Raw genomic sequence first — 20,877 nt, forward strand, 5'->3', positions numbered from 1 at the left:
CATCAACGGGGGAGGCCTAGCAAGCAGCATCAGCCACACTGATGGTTTGAGCGCTATCGAGATGACACAACTCTACATAGAACAAGATGACACGTCATCAGCTGACATCATTAGCTTGCAGGGTCCACACAGTAGGGCGTTTAAGAAGGAGGCAGTGCAATCAAACATAAATATGCAAAGAACTCTTTCCAAAATGTGCAAATCAATGATTTTCAAGCGTGTAAAAGGTATGTACTATAATATAACTTCAGTAATAGTCATTTAATAGTACAGTACATTATACAAATGCTATTTTAGTACTTTGATAAATTTTTTTCTTGTGAAATAAACTGATGAACTATCAAGAAATAACTGTTTAAGAGTACTTTTTTTTTTAAGTCCTGTTAACCCTTACATGATTAAAACAACAAAAAGGTTTTCTTATTGTTACTAAAGTAATTATTTTAAGTATCTCAAAGGAGAAAATCTGTTTTGTTATTCTATCCTGTTATTCCAGATTTTACTTATTCAAGGTTTCTGCAGTCCACATTAACTCGGTTAATCGAGACACTACTTTATATCTAAAATTAGTAAATAACAGAATACAATCAATTAATTCAAAAGTACACACAAACTTATACTGTAAAAATTTGGTTTTTAGATGTCAAAGATAAAATTAAACAGTTAAACCTGCAATAAAAACATACAAACCTATAACAGACCATTAATGATAACCAAAATAAAAAATTCAACCAAACAAAATTAAAATATATATATACTATATATTGTTTATGAAAACACTTCAGGGGCCTGTTGCACAGTTGACATAATATTACTAATTAACATTTACAAGTTATTAGTTACAATTATACTTGGTAGTAATTTGTGTTGCATTATAAAAAATTATTTCCTACCATATAAATTAATCAATTTTTACAAGTAAATTTTACAAGTTTCAAATGAAATGATAAATATTGACTATTCTTAAACAGGATAACATGTTTATTAATTTTATTTTTATTTTTATTGAATGATTCTACAGTTATTGGAGCTGTTAATTGTTTAAGCATAAATGCATTTTTGTTAAATGCTAAGAATGGGTAAGCCATATGAGTTGCAACTAAAACTATTAGTTGTTAAAAAGATTTGACAACAAAACACCTGTACAAATTTGTGTAATGAGTAACAAGCTATTTGAACACAAAAAAAATGTTGTGTGGAATAAAATTAATTTGTTAGCCAATGGACGGCAAATATAGGGTGTACATCAGGGCCAGCCTACTGTGAAAAAGTAAACAGTAATTCTGTTTAAATTGGTTGAATCACTAGGCTTTTAGTCAAAATGGAGAAGGTACAAAAATATCAGATAAAATGTAAGTAAATTTATTTGATAGAAATGAAGTTAACCATTTTACTCTGGGAAATAACACACAGTCAAACTTCCAGTAACAGACACTTGCTATTCTCTGGCACACCAACACTGGCTTTTATTAAGGTAACAACTCTGTTTAGCGGACGTTAAAACAACTAACAAGGACATCAACATTTCCAAATTTTCTTTTTAATTTTCTCAACAATATGCACACATTACAATTTTAAAGAATAAAAATGTTGTTTATTTACATTTACGTAATTGAAAATTTAAGCATTTATTCATCATAAAGACAATAAAAATATATACATCATATGTTCGTGAAAGGTTTCGCTTTGGCAAAAGTACTGCACAGCATGACATTAGTCACAATTCAGCTAGTGTTAACATATGGATTCTTTACCTAGTAACTCAGTGCTATCGGCCCTATGGGCAAAGTGGATAACTTTTAACATTTTTGCATCTTTTACCAAACATGAAAAAGTTAAAAAATTTGTTTAATTTTGTGCTTTATTTAACGTAATTTGAGAAACCTCGGAGGGAATGAACAATGGCTAAGAAACGAAAACATCTTAGTGTTTGTGAGATAGCAAGTAAATTTGATGTGGGAGAAACACAAATAGAATAAATTATAAAGAGTGAATATAAACTTACAAAATTATGGATGGACAATGGTTATGTTTCAATTAAACATTCATTTTTAAAAACTGAAGGGTTAGCAGTAGATAAGCTGAATGGTTATGCAGGACAAGAAGCAACAACATTACATTTCCCAAAGTGAATGACGATTGATGACTTTTTACATCATATGTAGTGCTCTACATGAGATGTGTATGTGAAGATGAATAAGTTTAAAGGTAAATAAACTGTAATAATATTTAACAAATTTGTAAATTATATATATATTTTTTCAAACCCCTTCTTTACAAAATTTGAATTTATCAGATTTTTAATTAGGTGAGGTTAAATAAAACTATCTATTTCTCAATAAAGACCAATTCTCAATAGAGCACAATTTTACTTTCCCCATGGCTGTTTATTATTTAGGAGTTTAACTGTATACGATTATTAAAAATTTGTGGCTTTCATGGTTACATTTGAACTTGCATTTTTACCTTTTAAATTTGTAGAGAATCATACTAAATATATTTAATGCTGCAAAAATTACAGGTATAGAAGGCCACATTTTCTGTTTCACATTTAAATCATATTATTAGTTGTTTAACTTTTACATACTGGAAGTAAAACAAATTTTTTTTTATTAATTTAAAATTTGACATGCCTTTGTTGTAACTATAAATTGGGTGGTTATTGTAATAGTGATCCAAATGCCAAAAAACAAAACAAATATGGAGATAACTTTTTTTGTACCTTTAGCAAGGTGTGTTTTAGTGATTAGTAAAGTGTGCACAATTTGCTTTAATTTCTACTAGTTTTGGAAAAGTCACCTATTACACAGATTTTATGATGAAACTGTTTACAAATGATCTATTATCTCAGTGAGTGATTTTGCACTTGGACCACAACTGTTCACCAGCAATTCAAATTTTATGAGCCTTGAATCATACCCAATGTTTCGAAGCTTGGTATAATCTTGGAGGACTTGTCGCATTAAGCCTATCTGCATAACCGTGCAACGTAAAACCCTAAGAAACCAAATCTTAGTGCGGAGGTAAGAAATTTCATATGCTGGTGAAGCCAAAATAAACCTTGTCATTCAGGTAACCCCATAACGTGAACTCACACGAAGTTGTATCTGGAAATTGTGGCAGAGGCCTGGATAGTCCACTGTAACCAATACATCATTTAAAAAAGCAGTTTTCTAGACATTTTTGTACATAGATGTGCAAAGGGATAGACCCAGGTGGACAGAGAACCTACCTTAACCTTCCGTTAGGCGCGCGCGCCTGACAGGTGCATTCTTATCTTGTTTATGTTCCCTGCACGAGGTCGTGTGTCGGGGAGGGGGCTGCTATCGTCTAGCTTCCTAACTTTTGTTTCTTCTCTGGTTAGTTCATGCATGACTGTTGACGGAGTTACTTCAAGGCTGTGGCAGCCATTTTCACCCTGCAGGTGCAGCGCGACTACTGACGTAAGTTTTTCGACTATGATATTTTCAATTGCTATCTTCACCAAATTGCTTATTAATTCTATTCAATTACACACTTATTAGCTAAGATTGTGAATTTAACATTAACTACTGAAAAAATAGAATCACCTAGTAGGTGTGACGCGACTTCATGTGTTTGTTTTACAATATGTGTTTCAGGATGGCTGGGAAAAAAATAATTTATAACTTGGATAATCCTGAAGACGTCAAGAAAATCCATAGTATGCTGTTTGATGATACTTCGGGAGATGAGGACTTTGGAGAACAATCTGATTCTGATAGTGAAGATCAGATACACGAGCGAGAGGAAAATTCAGACACTGAGCAAAGCTGTAATGAATCAGATGGTGATGATCCCGGTAATGCATCTTACTACATGGCAAACCATAAGAAAAATGGTAAGATCGTCGATTCGTACCAATGGAACAAATGCCCATGTCCGAACAAGAGGAGAAGAGGTAAGCAAAATTTGTTATTACACATCCCTGGGGTTATAGGAACAGCAATGAATGCTGAAACCATTTTAGATACCTGGCTTATTCTTTTTGATGAGTCAATACTCGACTCTGTTGTTGCATGGACAAACCAACATATTGAACTTGTAAGACCTCAATTTAATCGCCTCAGAGATGCACGTTCGACGGATGTAATAGAGATGAAGGCTTTTATGGGTTTGTTGTACCTAGCTGGTGTGTATCGTGGGTCACGCCTGAACTTAGAAGACCTTTGGGATCCCTCTGGGGATGGTGTTGAAACATTTAGGCTCACCATGTCCTTAAAACGCTTCCGATTTTTGATGAGGTGTATTCGATTTGACAACAAAGAGACGAGAAATGAAAGGAAAGAACTAGATCGAATTGCACCAATACGAGAATGTTTTGAAACATTTGTTGCTAATTGCCAGAAAAGTTACTCTCTTGGAGAGAATGTCACACTTGATGAAAAATTAGAAGCATTTCGGGGTCGTTGCGGTTTCTGCCAGTACATTCCCTCAAAACCTGCCAAATATGGAATCAAGATCTTTGCACTTGTAGATTCCAAAATGTATTACACTTTCAATATGGAAGTATATGCTGGGTAACAACCAGATGGACCGTATGCTGTCAGTAATCATTGTACAGATGTTGTTCATAGGATGGTATCGCCCATAGTCAACTCAGGACGAAATGTTACTACTGATAATTGGTTCAGTGATGTTCCACTTTTGAGTGATTGGCCGATAAAAAACTATCCCTTGTTGCCACACTGAAAAAAAATAAATGGCAAATCCCTGACGTATTCAAAGACATGGCTAACAGAAGTGAAAAGTCCAGTATATTTGGATTCAGAAAAGAAGGGACTTTATTTTCCTATGTTCCTAGGTAAAACAAAAATGTATTTCTCATATCCAGCCTTCATTTTGACGATGCAATCGATGATTCTACTGGGCCTTCAAAAAAACCGGACATCGTAACATTTTACAATGAAACTAAAGGTGGTGTGGATACGGTGGATAAATTGTGTGCAACGTATAACGTGGCGAGAAATGCTCGGCGGTGGCCTTTGGTAATATTTTTTGCTATGCTCAATGTGGCCGGTATCAACGCACAAGTCATTTACTCTGGAAACGGTTATGTTGTAGCCAACCGCAGGACATTTTTACGCCAACTTGCCAAAGGTCTTGTTTCAGAAGAAATGACACGACGCAGTGCTGAAAAACAGAATTTACACATAACACTTCGGCACAGATTGACAGAAGTAACCAAGCAGCCTCTCAAGTGTAGGGAATCGAACAGCAAATCACAAGAGATGAACGACCAAAACAATAAAAGGAAATTGTGTGAGCCTTGTCGCGAAGACAAACAACGCAAAAATACCAAATATTGTTGCGCTACTTGTGGCAAATGTTTGTGTTTGAGTCATGTCACTATTATTTGCAAAGATTGTTATGAATGTAAGACATCTTCTGCAGATGATGGTTTGGAAGTTGATAGTGAATAAGTGCAAAAGGCCTGTGAGTTGGTAAAAAAAAGACAGCTGAAAAACAAACAGTGTCTGCAATTTTTATATTTTATGTGTTCTCCGAATTTTTAGTGCTTTTGTTTTTTCATTTTATCATGCTATTTTACTTTAAAACATATTTCCATCTGGACTCATTTATACGAGAAGAAAAGTTTGTATATTACCTATTAATTTCACAAAGATTTGGATTGTGTATGTACCAAATAAGAAGTGTAAATAATGCATGGAATTAATCGAAATATAAGAACTTACATATTTCATAACATATCTCACTAAATTATGTTTTATTTAAATACTGAAAAATAATTTTAAAATATTATACCTGAATTTCTTTGTTACTGATCTACAGCTATTGTTTTGGATTTTTTATGCATTTATACTGTGGTAATATTAACAATAAATTATGAAGATTCTTATGTTAAATAAATTTTAAATTTACATTTTAAATCTTTACATATATACAGTTCAAATTTACATGGTATTGTAATGAAACTCTTCAGTAGTGGGGATTTATGTTGGTGGAAATAGGAGGAGCACCTCACAGGTGCATTGCGCCAATCCATGTTTGAAACATAGGTGCGCCTATCGGAAGGTTAAATTAGTCTTATTAAAAAATAAACCGAAGAAACATGGATGGTATAGCTGGAAAATTACGCATACCGTATTTACTCGCATATAGGTCGCGGCAATTTTGCCAGATTTGATGGGAAAAAAATGAAGTGCGACCTATGTGTGAAGAAAATTTTTTTTAAATTTTTGAGGAATTTTTTTTGCAATACAGTAGAATCCCGCCGATGCGACCCCCCTCTGATGCGTCCATTCCGTTAATACGACAGTTTTTTTGAGAAACCGTGAAAAAATTGAGCAGAGAAAGTCGAAAATTTGAGTAAAATCGGCTGAAAAACCAATCTGTTACACTTTGTTGGGCGCTATGTGTTCACGTTTATCTTGGCGAGAGCTGTACTGTAAGCAAGCCGAGCTTGGCGCGTCCACTATCGCACGAAAAGCCGTCTCAGCTGTCATGATGTATCTTACCTGCCCGCACGAAAAGCCACTGTGGTAGCTTCTGCGAGAGCATAAGAAACTCGTCCGGCCAGGCTGGCGGTAGCTGCGGCTTGACGCCATACGTGACAGTGACGCTTATCTCTCCATCCCCTGCTAATTCTTCAAGACTCATCCCTCCCAGAGCCACAAACCATGTAACCCCCCCCCCCCCCCCCCCCCCAATTCTCCAACTAACATTTCAACACATTCCCTCCCTTATTTCAACCTTCTGCGTGAGAAACTGTCAGCATCATACTCCCCTCCCACACCGTGTGCGGCAAAAGCCAGGTTGTATAGTCCATTCTCGGTAAAATAAATATTTTTATGGGCTTATACGACTGTCCTTCGCCGTTAATAAATACTTTATAAGTTTAAGTTATTATGATACAAGTTGTTTATTAGTCACACAGCAGTTTCTGCTGAAAAATCACTAATACCTCGAATTTTATTGAATAGAAAAATTTAGCAGGGCCGTAAATATATTTATTTTACTGCATAGTTACTTTTCCATCTGCATTCGAACGTGTTTTTTTTTCTCTTTTTTTTTTTTTACGCTGTGAAGGGTCGTGGAAAAGATAATTGCTTGAGCTGTCAAAATAAACATCGCTGACGGCAAGGGCGGGAGCGCATCCTGTTGGTCTGTCGCTGTGATTATCTACTCCAAAAACATGTCACAGCATTTCAGGATAGCTTTGTTCTTATATTTTTCGTTTATAGCCGAATGTTTTCTACCTGATCCACACAAGTTCCTTCGCCACGTTTTGAACGAAAATAACAACCAGCCGGCTAGCATAGCCGAACTCGCGTGACGTGAATTCACTTAGCGTGAGTATTTATCGGAACCCATAACGAAAACCGCTGTAGATATAAAAAATCATAACAGGCCTTTTTTATTCGTACTTAAATTTACTACAACTTTTATTCTGTGCATTTTTTCAATACAAAGCACTGTTTTCGAGTTATAGTCTACAATTAAGACATTTTAAGAAGTCAGGAATCTAACTTGACTTCAATTTTCTATATACGGTTATTACGAGTACTTGTTACAACAATTTATCAAGCCATTATCAGCTCTCGTAGTAGCGGAGTTTTACAGTACCCGTTAACTCTTTCGTGCACGGCGCGCCGGCCGTTCGCGTTATTAAATTACCGGTGCGACCTATAATAATAATAATTTACACCTGCAATTAGGCTTCCGCCCGGTGGCAAGGAGTTCCCACCCCCCAACTACCCTCACTATATGGGGGGAATCTTAAATACCAAATTCAAGACCTCAAATTATGGGTGCAATCTATATGCGATGGCGACTTATATGCGAGTAAATACGGTAGGTGCTAGATAAGGAATTGAAAGGCAGCATATTACTCAAGCATGTCCAGATGTAAGTTTTCAAGTAAAGTATGTGCAACAAACAAAAATAGTTCTAAAAAACATTATAGGGACTAATCCTGGACAGCTTGCGCTTTTAAACGTTAAAACTGTACCACCCTTTGCCCTGCCAGCTTGAGGAGATAATACATTTGTTTACATTTGTAGGTGTGTATTTTCAAGACAAACAGATTGCTGATTAATATTTGTAATGTTAATGGAAAATCCTGTTAAGGAAATTACAATGTCAGGCTTTATTTGTGTGGTGTATAACTGCAATCTGTACAGTCATTTTGTAAGTTACTGTTTACATTGTAACATGGAAAGACCCTGCCCTTCCCAGCTTCTATAGAATTTGTTGAGGAAAAATTATGATGTTTTATTCATTCATAATAAATCAGCTGATTATATAGTTTTAAGGTCATAGTGACCTAGTTTTTTATACTTGTACTTCATCATTACTAATATTCTTGTAAATAATTTTTATATTAAGATGTTTTATTTAGAAAAGGGTATGAGGGTATTTTTTAAGTATGTTATTTATTTGAAATTTTGTTTTAATGCCTATATTTTATGTTTGAAATTATTCAGAAGCTTTAATAACTTTTCTAGAACATTTGGTATTATTTGAGTAAAAGAAAGGACAAGGACAGGCGCGCAACTTGGTGGCGCCATGGTTTTTTCAGACCTTTTTTCAGTTCAGAGGCTTTCTGCCAATTTCCGTAGGTATTCTTATGAGGGGAAAGTTGAATTTGTGCATATTCCACGGAGCTTATGACTAGAGTAAGAGAGAGAGACAGTAAAGTAGGCATGGACTTCTGGAAGTTTTGCTGTAGTGAAATGTGTTGTGATTGGTTCCTATTATGAGAACTATGTTGTGATTGGGCAGTGGTCAAGTGAATCCCTCCACCCTGTTGGCTGGAAATAGTGGCATCATCTCGCCAGTTCTCTGCTCAATGTCACCTGAATAAGTTGTGTTTGGCAGGGGCTCAAGAAAAATTACATAATATGTACTAAGTAACGAAATTCACGGTTGTGGTCCAGGCTGCGCCGGTAAATAACCTCGTTTTGGACATGTATTAAGAATTTCAGTGAACACAATCAACCCAAGATCGGGCTTAAGTGATTTTTTTGCCATCATCCCAAGAATACTTTTGTCCTTGGCTTGTACCATCAACACCAAATGACTTCGGAACTTATTTACTAAATGTAAAATGGGAAAGTGAGTATTAAGAATGTTTTGTACAACATCAAAATTAATAAACATTTATGTTTTCCAGCAGGGAAATTTTGTTAGTTTGTTTGTTATGAAAACTGTGAAGACCTGTTTTAAACATTGTGTAATGGCAGATTGTTTTTTTTTTGTTTTTGGGCAAATCTAAAAAATACATCTACATTAACGTTCTGCTAACTCTTTTTCTTCAGTAAAAACAGCATAAACAAATTCATAATTAACCTCAAAAAATTTTAAACATCAACAAACAATTTATTAATTATTTTTGAAGTGTTTATGAATTTTGCAAGTAAGGTCATCATCTAGCCGGGCTGATCTAAATTATAATAACACATTAAACTTATTAAGTTAAATAATTAGGAACCATATTAATGTAGGTATTAGTATATAATAGAATTAATTATTTGTCTTTGCAGCTACCAAAAGATTTGGTCAAAATCATTAAAAATCATGGACCGAAACACACAAAGAATTAGAAAACTTGCTTTAACCATTTTCCATTAGGTGCTTCAGAAACCTGAGTTAAGCATCCGTGAGATAAGTAACATTTATGAGTATTCTAAGTCTATAAGTTTAATAAATTGGTTTTTACACAACAAGTGGCACTTACAGTTTATAGTGGACTATGTCATAATTGTCAAGGATTTTTTCTGAACACTAGAATGCTCTATAATGTAATCATTAATATTATCTCATTATACATAGGACTACTGATAATGCTGCAAGATGTATCATTGTAAAAATGGAATTTACTATTTAAAATTAATACCTTCATCTCATATCACTACGTTTTAAGGAATAAAAGTTTATCTTCCTTTTTCTGTTTCCAGTTTGCTCCCAAGAAGTGTGCCAAGTCTGAATTGTTGGAATCAAACTCCCCTCCCTCCCCCCACAAAAAAAAAACTCTGAATCCACGCTTAAGCAAAAAAAAAAAAAAGAGAGAGAGAGAATAATAATGCAGACTGAATGTAGAGCTAACGACATTTCAGGAGCTCATAAAGAAAATGAATAAACCACTGTTTAGGAATACTCATACAAAAAAAGAAATATATAAGTAAAGTGACCTTTGAAACAACACCCACACTACTGGTGCCACTGTCCCAAAAAAAATAATTCACTCCATGAATAACTAGTTTTCCTACTGATATAATAAGTTTTTGTCACACCCAATTTCTACTGCAAATGTTCTGATATCTCTAGTTTAATTCAAAGTTTATAATAGGGATAAAGTATTATCTGAAATAGATTAGAGATGATGAACATAAATATAAAAAAATTAGCTAACAGTATGGCTTGGAATTGTATTATAAATTATTTTATTCAATATATAACGCTCCCATTATGGAAAATGGCGATTTAGAAGCACATTAAATTGGTGCCAGTTATGGATATGGTACTTCACCAATACAATCACTAAAATTATAATTTGGTAAACTGAAACAACATTAACAAATTATGTTCAACTGCCAATCTTTAGATACTTTAATATTTCAAGCATTTTACACCATGTCTATAGCCATATTATTTTATGTACCCTGTTTGTGACTCAAGCTCATTTTCCATTTTCACAATAACAATGAACATAGTTTGTATCTTGAAAAATAATGGATATTCAAGCCTATAATATTTGCCAAAAAAAAAAAGAAATGTTGCAAGAAAATGTTCACTTTAAAGACCTATTAAAAATACAATGAACAATAAGTGAAATTTGCGGGCACTTGGTACCTCAGGCCACTAGGATCGTTGCTGTAACTTTCCCAACTCTCCCCTGTTTTGATAGTAGCGAAATTTCTGGTATTAGTCTGTAGTGTATTTGGTCCTAATATCCCGTCATTCAACAGCCCAGCCATTTATAACCAACTATGTATTTACCTGGACAAATTTTGGGAAACAATGAAAAATTAAATCAGAATGGCTAAACTTATATTTACACCCAGGTCTTAAGAAATGTAAGGCCTTGCTTTGTAACTTATATTTTTTCAGACAATTTTACTTAATAGAGCAAAAGCTTTCCAAAAACAATTTATCAAGACCCTTCGAAAATATTTGCTATGTTTTAGAGTTTGATTTTTCAGCCATGTGTGTTAATTTTTCTTTTCATTATAATGATGACCAAATCGACAACAATCAGGATCTAATACTTTCAAGATGTTAAGTTATGTGAAACACCAGGTTTGTGTTTCATATGTACATGATGTTGCTAACTCAAGCAGGAAGATCAAAGGTGTCATCAACTCCAATGTCATAGGAAGTGTTTATTTAGGCTGAAATTGGGTACTATTTAGATATTCAGAGTTGTGAAAAAAAAAAAAAAAAAAAACTTGCACTTAAGTTTCACAAAAAACTTTTTTTGGATTAAAAACATATTGCTGCAAGTCATGTTTTTTTTCCTAATAGTTTACTTATAATTGCAATATGTGATCAGAGAGGTTTCATGAAGACACATGAAAAGAAGAATCATTTTTTTGCATAATTTTTTCTTAATCATTAAATATTTTTTTTTAAATGTATAGCGCAAACAAACGTACAGTTAATTAAATACTTCTAACCATCAAATTTATTACACATGTTGAAAACTGCATCTTTTATCATAATTATAATATCTGATACTGTACAAGACTAATTGCAATATGCAATGCTTTGTTCTCACAACCTCTTAATGATTTACCTCAGGCTAAATGTTGTTTTATTCCAGTTGTTCTGTTCAAGCTCACACCTACTTTTTACATCATTGTTTCTATCACAATGTAATTTTTTTTCACTGCCATTGTCTTAAAGGGTATGCGAATCCCCAACGGGTACATCGTTAGGAATAAGACCTTTTCTTACATTGCCACAATATGCTGCCTCATGGAGCACGAAAGTCATGCATACTTCCAGGCCATTTTGCAGTAGCTTAATAAACCATGCATAAAGCACCACACACCAACATGCAGTGTAAGAAATGCCCACCTTTTCTCTCCACAAAAGTTTCTTCACTCATTCTAGGTGCATCAAGAGATATGAGAGAACCCTCAATCACACAAAAAACACGTAGAAAGTTTATTATTAAATAGGAATTACAAATTTCTAAAGGAGTGTTTTCTGGCAGCAAAGAAACTATGTTAAATCACACACTTTACTTCACAAACTATGGAAGACACGATGCAAACCGTAGAATTATGAACCAGTGCATATCCACCCCTGTGTGAGCTCTACTTCCAAGCCAGTGCAAAGATAGATATAACTGGTGCTCTAGTTATAAAGCACCATTTTTTTGTGGTACCAGTTCTAACATCGATCCAAGTTCTGGTTTAATTAATCCACTTTACTTAACTTCATTCCGAACCTCTCATTCAACTTTGCATCATTTCCAAAGTTAAAATTCATTCCTAACTAATAAATGTTCAACCTCTGATATATGTGTAGGAGCCCTTCATTGAGACTGAATCTTACAGAGAAACCTTTATAACAGAATAAATATCCAAAACTTCTGCATTATGACATTTATAAAGGTAAGCATAAAAGAAAAATACCCCAATAAACTCACCTGCAAGTTGAAAACTAACATTATTATTTTTCATCAATTATAGGTTTGCACAGATAAATTAATATGCATATTATTATAACAACAACATAACTAATACAAAATACAGAGCATCAAAAAATAATAAATTGAATTTACAAAGTTATTACTGAAAGTACAAAATTTCTAGGTATTCAAATGTGTTGGAATCGAGATAGGGTACGTACTAGACTGGTGGCACACACGAAACAAAATAACAAAGTCACATTTTAATAGTATACATAGCTAATAACTGAATCATGTAAAGATCACCTTGCAATGTGTATTTACAAATACAACTTTGTAATTTAAGAAATACATTTGTTGAATATAAAATTAGTGTGAGATATTTTTTAGTAACTTCATGAAAACATTCTTACTATGCAGCCAATATGTAAATTATAAAAAAACTAAGATTTTAAGTTTTAAATTTCTAGCTTAAAAACTTAAATTGTTTATGTGCAACACAATTTTACAAGCTGTAGTATGCTTACTATATAATAATAAAAATTATTATATAGTTATTATTATTATTAGTATTATTATTATTATTGTTGTAAACATGTAAATCTTTGTGCAACAGACCCAAAAAGATGTCTTATAAAATGAAAGTTATCAACTATAATACTTTTCCAAAATGTTATTCCATTAATGCAGTAATCACATTGTACTACCAAGACAGAATTTATGTATGAAACACAAGGTGTAAAACTTTTAGCGACATAAAACATGAATAACTATGTAGGATTTATAAAAATAGAACTGTAATTCTCATAATCAATGTTTTTTTAATATCCTGCCTCAATGTTTCTCACAAAAATAAAAACTATAACATAAAAAAATAATTATTTTTTATTATTTTTTAAATGATTACATTATTTCAAAATACTAGACACTGCATATTTATATGAAAACAAAACTTAATTCTTCTCTTTGAGGTTATAAAATTAAAAAAATTAAAAAACTGACATACTCATAATGCCTTTCTTAGATTCAATAATTACTATTAACTTAAAAAAGGCTATATGTTATGAATTATACATTAAAATTAATACTCAAAATTCTAGCGCTTTATAACATGAAAAAAAAATGTAACATAAATTTATTGTTTAAAAAATTTGTTGAAAGCAACAGTACACTGGCAGCATAAAGTATAAATTTATGTTAACATGTATACATTCTCTATGTAAAAAAAAACATAATTAAAGAAAAAACTCTGAATTCAGCTGTATAATGTTAATTTGCTACCAATAATTCAATAATGAAACATAAATTTTAAGAAATGCAAAGGATATCTATACCTATGTTATGAGTTCAAGCTGTCAAACATTTAGACATGAATGTAGCTGAACAGTCAAACCTCATTATGTAAAGTGGAAGAGACCATAATTTAAGCATTCTGTAATAATTAGGTTTGTATTAACCAATACATTTTGCAAAATTAGTTAGTTAAATCACAAATTCTTTACAATTTCTAAAGAAAATTAAAACAGAGTAAAAATATATTTATATCAGTAACTACATGCTGACACTCCTTAAAAACATAGTGTGTGCTATAAGAAAATCTCCTCAGAATTTTATACAGTACCAAAAGTAGTTTCTAAAAGCTAATCAATTACTATTTCAGGGTAGTTACACATGTGGTTAAAAAAAAAAATGTTTCAGTACTGTGATATTAAGGGTGCGGTTCAGGTTTTTATGAAATTCGCTCTCATTGCCTAGTTCTCTGTTAATTTATTTGGAAATGTAAAATCATCTATTTCTGCTTATTTCAAGCCTAACTTTGTAAAAACATTGGTTACTAAGCCTTCCCACTTGTTAAATGGTTTAATTAATGATTTATTAGTATGTCTCATATTAAGTATCGTGGTTAGGTTTCCTGGTATGATTTAAATAACAGCTTTTTATTCCTTTTAGGAAGTATTTGTGTGTTTGCCATATGTTTTATAATCATGAGTTTCACTATTTCATGATTTTTAAGTTCTGACAAATTTGCTTGCTTTATAGTGAATAAGCTATGTTTATTTTTATCTGCTTATATGTGTAGTTACATTTTTATGTGTTTTGACTTATTTTTTTAAGGATTGCTTGTTTTTTCTTTATTTGTATTTGCATGTTAACTTTTTTTCCACCCTTGGTTCTTAGTTTGAACGAGCTGATGTAAGAGATGTCCAGTTGTGTAAGAATGTGAGAGAAACAGAGAGTTTGGAGCATGAGAAAAAAAACTCTGGAGTTTGTTGGGTTGCTGTTGCCATGTGTCATGATTGGCTGGTATTTTTTCGATGGAATTTTTTTATTGGTTAAAAAATAAGTTTCCAGACTTCATAAATTTTTCTTGTTGCAATCCCTATGGAAAAAGCCTTGTTGCGAGGGGCAGGAAATTTGTATACTGCTCTGCTTTCGTGGTTGGAGAGGTCACTCATCTGCCACTTCCTTCGAGTGGATACAGATTCGTAGCCTCGTAGTTGATTGTCGCTTGGGCATCTGTGGTAGTAGATGGTTAAAGAGACAGCTCGCCAAATTTTACATATAATGTAGAGTTGAGAAGAATTTCACAGCTGTGGTCTGGGCCACGCTGGGGAAAATTGTTTTAGATATTTTACATGCTTTATATTAGCTTCACCTGTATGTTTGTCTGTCCGTCTGTAACTCTTTCGACTAAGAGTGAGTGGCTTATCACAGTAAAATGTCCCACCAATTTCATTACGTTCGTTAGCCGGGCGGTCTAAGGCGCGCGACTTCTGTGACGTCAGCTTTCGGATTCAGCGGTCGTGGGTTCTACTCCCGGCCACGCCGAATAAAATTTTTTTTCCCGGTAAATTCTAAGATTATATCCATACATCTAACTGTAAATGATTCGGAGAGACTTTACCATTTCTTTGTGACGTTGCAAATCCAAATAGTTATCTCAGATGGTAATAGGTAGTGTCGGTAACTCATTTCCCTATGATAATTATACATAAATATAGTTTAAAAAACTAAAAAAAACATGCTTTTAAAGAATATCAAACTAAAAAGTTAAAAATAAATATAGTTTAAAAAACTAAAAAAACATGCTTTTAAAGAATATCAAACTAAAAAGTTAAAAATAAATATAGTTTAAAAAACTAAAGAAACATGCTTTTAAAGATTATCAAACTAAAAAGTAAAAAATAATTTTAAAATTTAATTTATGACAATAGTATATAAGCAATACTAGTATAAATGAGAAAAAAGCATGGGGCGCTTAATATAAAAAAAATATGGCACAAAGCGCCTCAAGCTTTTTTCTCATTTATACTAGTATTGCTTATATACTATAGTCATAAATTAAATTTTAAAATTATTTTTTACTTTTTAGTTTGATAATCTTTAAAAGCATGTTTCTTTAGTTTTTTAAACTATATTTATTTAATTACAATTTTCAACCACAGGCAGCAGCGTAGGCCCATTTGGAGCTGTTTTTGTAAATCGGGGACCACGCCAAGCAGACAAAGTTCTGACAACCCTTTGTACCGTGCATCATTAGCGAGAGTGGGATTTTCTATAATGAACAAGTAATGAACCAATTTTTGTAAGATGATTTGTTTGTCTGCGAGTTTTTAGTTTTCAGAGTGTAAATACTACAGTTTGGTAAAATTGCAGCCGTGTTCATTGTTTGACAAAAAGAGAATAATAAATCAACAAACTTTATTCGTGACTGCATTTATTTTTTACAAGACCATCATCAGAGTAAACAGACAACCTATAAAGTAACATTCTATGGAACTTAAATTCTTCTTTGTGCCCAGCAAAAATTACTGAAGTGTTTAATGTATGTGCAGTTCAGACCACAGCTAGCCAGTGAGGTCTGGGTTGGCTGTTCCTTTGCTCTTGCAGTTTAAGCTGACATTAATGTGAAAAAATATCATGAAAAAGTGACAATTTTTTTGAATAGAAAGAATTTTATGCTGCTTCTGGTTCAGAAGTTGATGGCTGCAGCTCAGACTCTTTGTATGAATCATTGTCTGAGTATTCAGACAAATCAGAGTTGTATACAATTATTTGACTGAATGTGCTTGAAACGTGTTGTACTTACACTTGAGCAAGTACAAAATATGAACTAATCTTATCATAAATGATTAAATTTTTTATTAAACATGAAAATATTCCAAAAAGCAGAAAACCGAGGACCAGTATTTCTAAGGTAAAGCCAGCAGGAAAGAGACTCGGTGGTGCGAAGACTGTGGTTGTGCTCTGTGAATGCCAGAATGCTTCCAAAAGTTTCATAAGCAGTCAAAATTTACATGAACATAACAACCTGAAAATTATTTGGTGCTTTATATTGAGGGATTATTTTCATATGTGTAATTATAATCAATCTAATGGGATTTCTTGACAATTTTATTACTTCTAATATAGTCAAATGTGTGTATGAAAATTTTTTTCTTATGTAAAACAGTGATAATTATAAGAATTCACAAGTCAGTAAAGAAAAAAAATGTTAACAATATATTTTCAGTATGTACTATTACAAATTGTAATATCCTAAGTTCACTATATTATAGAAAGTATTTTTAAAGAAGCATTCAAGTATTATAAGTAGCATTCAAGAAAAATCATTCAAAAAAATTATATATATACGTCAACCGCGCCTACGCCCCAGAAGCCTGGTCAGCCTCCGCCACCTTCCCCTCATCCCCCGCCACACTTCCCGTACTGGCAGCCGCTCCGTCTTGAGTACGTGGTCGGGTGGTTGTTTGAATAGCGTGCTGTAGCAGCAGTGCACCACACCCCTTTAACTGGAGATAAACATTGTAATTCTTTTTTGCTTATTTTTCCCCAAGTGGCGTGTGACGGCAGATCGGCCGGGAGTGTTTTATGTACTTTAAGTAATTAATATTTAGTTAAGCCATAAACAACGAAAAGACGTACCGAACATGCACGAGGCGAACCGAAGTCCGCCGAAGCCGGACTGGTTATCATTAATAATATATTGTTGTAATTTTAATTAATAGTTTTTATCATGCATTAGGTGTAGGTAATCTAATTATTAAGAGTGTTTCATGTTTTACCTGTAGCTTCCTGTGGCACGTAATCGTAAATAGGTATAACGGTAATTGGTTCGGCGCAAAGACGCCATGTTGGGCTAGCGAAGCCCTGAGCTCACCCCAGTCCTTCACCAGCACCGACCGAGAGCAGACGCATCAGCCCCCCGGGGACCTCACCGCTTGCCTGCACTGCTAAGTAATTCTGTTAAATCTTAATCATCTTAAATCTTTCATTCGTAATTCCTCGGGGCTTCTCTCGGTCGGGAGGACTGTTTAAATAATTGTATGAGTGACCACTATGGTCCTTTTGATGCTAGTTATCTAATTGTAGAGTGTGACCACATGGTCAGGTCACACCACGTGAACCGATTCGTGCCGCAAGCGTTGTGTGATATAGTTAAAGGTGTAGGCGAAGTAGCAACTAATAAACCAGGGCATAACATTTTATTTGTATTTATTTATTTCAACATCCTGAGTGTGACGGCGTGTGGGATGCCCTAAGAGCCCACTGCGTAGGTGAAGAGCGTACCCGACGCTGAGAGCGAATAAGTGGCGAGTACTAGGATTGGCTTTAGGGCCTCACATGGGCGACGTCACGGCCCTGAAAAAGAGTCTCTCCCGGGTCCGTGCCCCTTGCACGGTGGCGCCCACAAATTAATCTCAGTACAGGTATCGATGCGAACCCCCCCACTTAGCATAAGGACAGTTAGGCTTTGGCCATGTCAATATATATATTATATATTATATTATATATATATTATATATTACATTTTTTTTTTCTGGTTTTCGAACCAGTCATAAACTCTGCACTAATATGTTAAGAGGATTTACATCAGCAGAATTTACCAAAGTTTCAGAAATTACTTGCAGGAGACATACCATCATTTTGGATGACTATCTACTATCTCAACTGTTTTCTTAATCCTACACAGACAGAACTAATGAGATGGCATTGTTTTTTGTTTGATTTTAATTTTAAATTTAACTTCATGTTGTTTTTCATCATCATTTGGTGATGTTTGTATAAATAATTCTTTAATACTTGTAAATCTTTTCATAGGGGAGAATATAAGGTTACTTTTATTTCAAATATGTAACCATATTTGTACTAACCAAACTTTTTATTAATAAGAGTTTTTTTATAAACAGTTTTATTAATGAGGTTTCACTGTATTTCAATATTTATATTCACAGTGTATACATAAAACAATGATAATGCCCAGTGTGTGATTCCATATAAGGAAAAAAAAAAGACAAAAATAAATCCACAACTTTATATCTTTAGAGATTACCAAGTTTTGGCTTCCGCTTCCATGTAAGGCTATTTGCCTATTTCACGTCATTTTCATAAATGGTTATTTTGCTTGGACTACAATTCCTTTCACAAAGATTGAAGACATGTTCAAGCATTTTTCAATGAGACTATTAAAATTTAATAGAATTTACTTCTCTCAAAATTTGTATTGGTATCGGGCAGCAGCATGACAGTGCAACTGCACAATTTTCAAAAAATATGCATAAGTACTTGATGCTTGTTGGACAGGTCGGGGAGGTCCTGTGTCATAGCTAGCATAATCATCTCATATGACAGACCCCGATGTTATCGTGTGAGGCCACATGAATTCATAGGAAATGCATTTTTGATCCTGTCCAGCAGAAACATGCTGTTGCATACAGCATATGAGCAATGCCTGGTGCATAACAGTCAATATTGTAACAATTCTATGCTGGTATTGATGATCATGGCTGAACTTTTGAACAGTTCTTGTGAGAGAGAGTTTTCACTTTTTTTCACTATTTGACATAAGTACATAATGTATGCTAATTCTGCCATAGTATTACATTTATAGTCCCTTGGTAAATCATAATTAGCATATTGTAAATAACGCACGTTGCTTACATATATGGCAATCCAAATTTAGCTTCTAACACTTATATATGCTTTTCAAAAAGAGCGTACCAAGAGTCTTCTTACAATACAAACCTTTTCTTTAATTTCAATGCACTGCTTAAAAGAACTCCCAGTGAGAATTAATTACAGCTTAGGGTTATTACATGCAAAAAATAAGGCCACCATTATTTTATAACTTAAGAGGGATGATATTGTTTACTATGTTTCCGGGTCTAAGATTTCTGTAATAAGAAACAAAATTTCTAAATTTAACGCTTAGCTACCAGTAGCTATTGATATTTCTCAAAAACGGTATAAAAACACATTATAGCATGAATCTTTCATTATATAGTCTGACATTTATTAGGTAGATTTTTTTTTTAAATTTTAAGCTGTGTTTAAAAAGTTATCAGGCCAAACTAGGTGGTTAAACTTTACCTTCAGATATTTTTAACTCATTATGTTTAACCAATGGTAAAACAGCAAATGAATGCACTAAATGAGTAACCAGACATAAATAAAGCTTAAATCCATACTATAAAAATAAATCTATATAATAAAATCAGACTTCAAATCTTAAACTATTCACTATAACTAAATAAAATTATTAACCAACCTGATACATTTTTACTGACAAAAAATTCTTAGCTATTACGTATGCACTTCTTGAATGAAATAATTTTTCCATTAGCAATCATTTATTAAATTTAAAACTTAAAAGTATTGAGATTTTATTCTGTAGAGAAAATAAAAAAATAATGCTACTAATCCTCAATAAAATAAATTGTATACATTGGTTCAACAATTTCTTGGTAGATGATTCCTTCGGATCTCCAGCTTTGCTAACTTATACATGCATTATTTGTAAATTTTTAAATGAGGTATATAAAAAACCATACTCACCTGCAATCCTAAATATTAGCTATAAAAATGTATCATTAAGATATTTTTTAAATCTTTTGAATGGATTTCTTTTAAGTCTACTAAAAAAAAACAGATAAATATTTACAATGAAGAATATGTTATAAAGATTGCAACCAACTAGAAAAGAGGCCATTTCTTTTATTACAAACATATGTGCAATTTACAATCAAAAATTGTGTGAATGAAATAGCAATATTAATGCTTACCTTTCCCTATTATTGGAGATGGCTGCTGCAGCAACGTTGCCAAGCCCTGATAAATAGCTCCTTGTTTAGCCACATGTAGGGTCACTGGGTTGCCTGTCCTCACCAACAACTCAGCTGCTCTGTGAACATATTCATTAATATATAATGACAGCTTGAGTTGGTAAAAGGATATGTGCATGATTATCTTTCTCCTTC

General features: G+C 33.2%; 1 protein-coding gene across 5 annotated transcripts in view; it reads right to left on the bottom strand.

The window, feature by feature from the left end:
* The window catches only part of LOC134529650 (afadin), a 178,899-nt gene that overhangs the window by 56,916 nt on the left and 101,106 nt on the right, over positions 1–20,877 (bottom strand). For all 5 annotated transcript variants that reach the window (XM_063363968.1, XM_063363971.1, XM_063363970.1 and 2 more), the window contains exon 21: positions 20,683–20,801. In XM_063363968.1, the coding sequence (XP_063220038.1) occupies positions 20,683–20,801 (119 nt within the window). The remainder of the gene's footprint in view (positions 1–20,682; positions 20,802–20,877) is intronic.

Source organism: Bacillus rossius, chromosome 2 (genome assembly GCF_032445375.1).
Source record: "Bacillus rossius redtenbacheri isolate Brsri chromosome 2, Brsri_v3, whole genome shotgun sequence".
Lineage (NCBI taxonomy): Eukaryota > Metazoa > Arthropoda > Insecta > Phasmatodea > Bacillidae > Bacillus > Bacillus rossius.